This window comes from Vidua chalybeata, chromosome 15, assembly GCF_026979565.1.
Source record: "Vidua chalybeata isolate OUT-0048 chromosome 15, bVidCha1 merged haplotype, whole genome shotgun sequence".
NCBI lineage: Eukaryota > Metazoa > Chordata > Aves > Passeriformes > Viduidae > Vidua > Vidua chalybeata.
This window is the reverse complement of record NC_071544.1, coordinates 10,578,526-10,583,714: the sequence shown is the minus strand read 5'-3', so window position 1 is coordinate 10,583,714 and position 5,189 is coordinate 10,578,526. Positions and strand designations below refer to the sequence as shown.

Below are 5,189 nucleotides of genomic sequence, written 5' to 3'. Positions count from 1 at the left end.
CTGTCAAACCTCCTCTCACATCACAAAGTGCATAAGGTTTCCTCCAGAAATGCTGCCAAGCAGCTGCTGTGCACCAACGGCCAGGACCTGAGGCTGCAGGGATGGGATCACCCGGCTGGACCCGCTTTTGGCCACAGCACCTGTTCCCACCTCTCTGGCTGGGGGCTGGAGCCCCACTGCTGGCGTTGGCAGACCCGCTGGCGAGGGCACAAGGGGTTGAGCCCACATAAGCCATGAAATTCCTCCCTCTGTCCAACGCACAGATAAAGTGACTCCTGAGAAGAAAGAAGCTACTCGTAAATGTTGAGGAAAAAACATGGAAGCAAGATGGACCACGGTCCCGCAGCGCCCGCGCCTTGTGCTTCCTAATCCCACCGCATCCATCCAGGAGACCCCACCACCTCACACGGTGCACGCTCAACCCTCCGCACCTCAAGGACGCTCCTTCCGCAGCGTGAGGACACCAAGGCGTCCCCTATCTCCTGTGGCCCCTGCTCCTCTGCCTGATGTGGTTGGGGGCGGCGGAGTCGCGGCGGGTGCAGAAGTGCTTGGCCACCAGCGTCCGGCACTGCTCGCAGCGCACCGTGCAGCACCAGTGGAACTTGCAGTTGCAGCTGGCCACCACCTCCGTCCTCCGCTCCTCCACGCGCAGGCCGCACTCGGTGCAGAGCCGCCGGCAGCTCCTCTTCTCCCACTGCGAGAGGTTCTTGCCGGTCTGGAGGCACTCGCGGCCCTCGGTGCCGTGGTGGCCCAGGCTGGCGTTCCTCGTGCAGTAGTCAGGGGAGTCCTCCAGGAAGACGAGCTCCGTGGCGTGGATGTGGTGGAAGGTCTCTGCCGTGGCCCCGCGGCTGTCGGCGCTGTTGCCGGCTCTCATGCGCCTCTTGTCCATCTCCAGCTTGTGGGCTTGGTCGTATTTGATCTTCAGGTAGTTGCCGATCTCGCGGAACTCGGCGAGCTGCAGCCAGCAGGTCTGGATGCTGCAGCTGCCCGACACCCCGTGGCACTTGCAGGCTCTCTTCATTGTGTCTTTCACCGCCTTGGTGGGATCACGTGAAGAAATTAGGAAATCTCAAAGTCAGGCTCTACAGCACTTGTAATTTGGGGACACTGCATTTAAAGTGGCTCGTGCTTGGCATGACTTCAGGTCCTTCCACGAGCTGATGCTCTTAGTTCCAGGAAAACATCTGTCCCACAGCTAAATGGGCACAAACTATTGTCCCCAGCCCTTCCAGGAGAATCCAGGCCAGCAAAAAAGTGCCTTTGTCAGGTCATGCCCTTCTCACGCCACTCACCAGCATCAACCCATGTCCCTCTCCGAGGTTTCATTCAAAATGTGTGAAACTGCTTTGGAATAATCATACCCAACCTCTCTGCATCTCCTCCAGGCCAAGCACTTCACAGATATTATCTGCCTATCTCCCTCTGGTATTTATAAGGTCCCAATCGCTGGTATCTATGTGAGATTAAGCCTTGACACACCCTATGAGATAGGTATGTTAAGTGTTGTCATCCTTGTTTTTACAGACAAGGAGGTTTGGCAAGATGCTGAGAGCTTCCAGGGCCCAGGCAGGAGTGGGGGTGACTGTGGCTAGCTTGTGAGCAGGGCCAGCTCACACCTGGCTTCCTGGCCAAAGAGCTTGGAAATGCATATTGCAAGAAAGTAAGGAAGGTGGTTCTGGCTTTGTTTTACAGACCAGACAAGCCTAGAGGTGAGTACAAATCCCATGCATTTCTGAATAAGTGGTGTGTGCTAGCAGTTAACTGCATTACAAAGCTGCAGAAGCTGGAAGGGGGAACAGCTCTAACTGTGATTCCCTGTGTTGAGGTTCAAGGCCAGATTCTGACTGTGTTTTTCTCCCCCATGCAACCACTGCTGGGCCTGGATTTTCACAGGGGCCTGAAAATGGGCACCTGGACAGGCTAAATCTTGTTTTCAATATAGACATTACTGTTATTATTACTATTATTATTACTTACAAGTCTCCCGACTTCATTGTTGTGCAGGTTAATCAGCGCGCGGGTATCATGTCCCGTTTCCAAGGCATCCACAAAGAGCTTGGAAACCTTCTCCCCAAACTCCACGTTGTCACTGCATCCTCCCCAGACCCAGCCTCGGCCGCCTGCAGGACAGACACGGGATTAAGCACTGACCTGCCCCAAATCCTGCCCTGAAGTCTGCGGGGCTGTGTGTGGGGACGGGGACGGGGTCAGTCTGTCCTGGGATGGTCACTCACCGACGCGGCCGTTCCTGGAGTCGTCGCAGCCGCAGCTCTCGAAGTCTCCCAGGCTGCAGTTCCTGGTGAGGGTGTACATGACCCCGGCCGAGCTGATGGCGTGCACAAAAGAGGTTTCCCGGGTAGCTGGGGGAGAGGAGGGAAAAAAGCTGTCACATGCAAATATAGACATCAATCCGGATTATCAGGAATGAAGATCTCCTATGCTGCGAAGGTGCAAGGAGAAAATACCCACACGCTCTGTGCAAAAGGTAAGGTGCTACAGAAATGAAATGCTCATGACTGGATCTTTTCAGGCTTCAGCATCACAGGGTACAGCAATTTGCTATCATATTATGCAAGTGTCCATACAGGGGATGGAACTTCTTGCCGGGGTAGGATTTTAAGGAAATGCCATAGTCCTGCTCTGGCCAAGGTGAGTTATTTCTCCTTTCACCTGGCACTCGGTTCATCTCTGTCTTTCCCTGCCTGGGGCTATGTTGTGCTTTGATCTTGCCTGCTAGAGAAAATGGTCATTGATCCTTTGAACCTGTGCTAACAGCTGTCTGCACTCACACTCCTAGTGTAGTCCTTTTTGGCTTTCTGAAGAGATTCAAATAGAGATGCTGCTCTGGGTGAAAGGAGACTTCTGTCCGCTGAAATAGATAATATTGAAATATATCCACAGCTTTCTGATGAAGGCAGTTTCTTAGTGCACCTCCCTGGTTTCTCCCTTTGCCTCTCCTGCACTTCCCACTGGAAGCTCGGGTGTCTCTGGCACTGCACTCCCCCAAATGCTGCACACAAAAGGGTAGGAGCAGACCCATGGAGCAGCACCGCAGGAAACACCGAGCCTGGCATCCCTAGGAAAATGTTAGTGCTATGTATGACACCAGTTAATACAGATACAGGAAAAACAACAATGATTTTGGGGCAGGAAGGCCCTTTTCCATCAGTCAGTTAATCGGCAGCACCGGCTCTCTCCAGAGCACATCCCAGCTGGCACCCGGAGCATGCCGGGCGGGGAGCGGTGCCGCAGGTGAGGGTGCACTCACCGCTGCGGAGCCGGTTGTGGGTGGAGAGCTGCAGGGCACTCTCGGGGCAGTTCCAGCGCTCCCACCCGAACTGGAACTTGCACTCCTCCATCCCGCTGTGTGCCCCGGCCGCCACGCTGCTGGAGTACGTCAGGTAAGCCTGGCACGGGAAACAGCGGGGTTAAAATCCACCCTGTTTTAGCACTTATCAGTGAAAACAGACATAAGCAGGTTGTGAGTCCTTTCCCTCTGTACTTGGCAGGACTTGGAGCCGATATGCTCTGGGAAGTCTGGTTCCTTGGAAAGTACTATTTCCCATTTGCAATACAAAATCACTCCATTTAAATTCCTGACAGTCCGTATGTTAATTACCTTGGGTCCTGTCATCAGAAAGTTATTCACAGACCTGAAACAAAGAAAATAAAATAAATCACCTTACCACAGGCTGAAGAGCATCTCTAAAAAATGCCCTTTCCACCGAGTTGGAGCCTACCATGCTGCTGTGTGGAGAATGGCACTGTAGACCCCTGTGATGGAGAGGATGAGGAGGGTGCTTCTCTTCATGGCTGTCACAAGCAGTGGGGTTGGATCCCTTTGGCTGCTCCGTAGCTCTCCACAGCGCAGGTCTCTGCACAAGCAGGGCCACCTCCCTCCACTCCTTCCCAAGGTGAGCTATGGGGATGGAGCAAAGCTGCAGGAACCTCCAACCCTGATATTTATAAGGTGAAGTTGTGAATAGTCAAAACCCCCCATTCATTTGCTACCCAATGACTTAATGTGATAAAAAAGCTCCTGCTCCAATGGGTGACAAGGAACCGCCTAAGGTTGCACTTCAAAAGGCGGCGGGTGTCCCTGGGAGCGGGATGGTCTGAAGGAGAGCAAACTTCCCTAACAATGGGACACTTTTAACTCTCTTCCCCGCCACCAGCCATCCCTTTCTGCTGGCCCCAAGTCCTCTTGCCTTCTCCTTTTCATCCTCTGCTTACCAGCAGAGGCTCCATCCCCACGTCCCTCTGAAATAACAAGCAGATGCATTTCTATAGTTCCCCTGCTATCTGCCTGCTCCCTCCTATGAGAATTCCCTGAGGAGTTTTAACAACCCTTCTGTAAAGATCTATAGGGGATAGACCTCCCAGGTCTCCTTGGTTTGCAGAGATGCGTTTAACGGCAGGAATTTTCCTTCTTGCCTCTTTATGATGAAAGTTTCTGCATTTCCATCCTGATACCAGCGAGCGTGGCTCGGTAGCATTTGGAAATCTCTCTCATTTACGCGGCTGCAGCTTGGGAACACTGTGTGAATCATTTATGTGGTTTTCTCCATGATCCAATGCTGTAATTAGGGGAGCAGTTTTCTGGGGTTGGCAATTTCCTTTTGGTGAAGGCTGCTGCAGCACAGGCACAGCTGCTGCTGCTCCAGGCAGGAGCTGCCCATAGCCTGAGTGGAACGAGGGGCCTCTGCTGCAGCTGAGCCATCATCTGTGCTTGGGAAAGAAAAATCCTTATCAGAGGAAACCCAAAAAGCCTTTTGGTAGTTACAGCCAGTATAGTTTAGGGCTGTGAGGAGCTGTGATGGAGGAATGGGGAGGTGGTGTTCATGGAAACTTCTTGGTCTGTTTTCCTGTGGGTGAATGGTCCCACTGGGGGGGACTCACCCTGGGCAGGGATCCTGGCTGCTCCATGGGGCAGTGTGGGTGCTTGGCCCCCAAGCAGTGCTGTGCTGTGCCAGCAGTGACAAACAGCCCCCTGCCTCTGCCTGTGACTGTCCCATGGCACACAGGCACAGCCTCTGCCCATGATGAGCCATCTTTGGCTCCATGGCAGGCAGAGGTGCTGCCTTTTTCTTCTCTCAGCTCCCTGACTGCCCTGGGGTACCCCCACCTACCTGAATTAATCACTGCTGCTGCAGGGGGACTGATGAAAGAGCAGCAAAAGTGAGGGTCAA

The 5,189-nt window shown here is 53.5% G+C and overlaps 1 protein-coding gene across 1 annotated transcript; it reads right to left on the bottom strand.

Annotated features, from left to right (window-relative positions):
• Window positions 1-475: 475 nt before the first annotated feature.
• WNT8A (Wnt family member 8A) lies at window positions 476-3,811 on the bottom strand. The gene is made up of 6 exons (XM_053956248.1): window positions 3,741-3,811; window positions 3,620-3,653; window positions 3,269-3,407; window positions 2,235-2,360; window positions 1,978-2,120; window positions 476-1,036 (listed from the first exon to the last, which is right to left on the bottom strand). The coding sequence occupies exons 1-6, from the start codon at window positions 3,809-3,811 to the stop codon at window positions 476-478; spliced, it is 1,074 nt and encodes a 357-aa protein (XP_053812223.1).
• Window positions 3,812-5,189: the final 1,378 nt, after the last annotated feature.

Bases quoted from the DNA above. Each gene is read 5' to 3' on its own strand.
- WNT8A (XM_053956248.1), bottom strand. From the start codon at position 3,811: ATGAAGAGAAGCACCCTCCTCATCCTCTCCATCACAGGGGTCTACAGT. The intron at 2,361-3,268 runs GTGAGTGCACCC...CCTCTCCCCCAG, and splicing joins CCACAACCGGCTCCGCAGCG to CTACCCGGGAAACCTCTTTT. The intron at 1,037-1,977 runs GTAAGTAATAAT...GATCCCACCAAG, and splicing joins ACAATGAAGTCGGGAGACTT to GCGGTGAAAGACACAATGAA.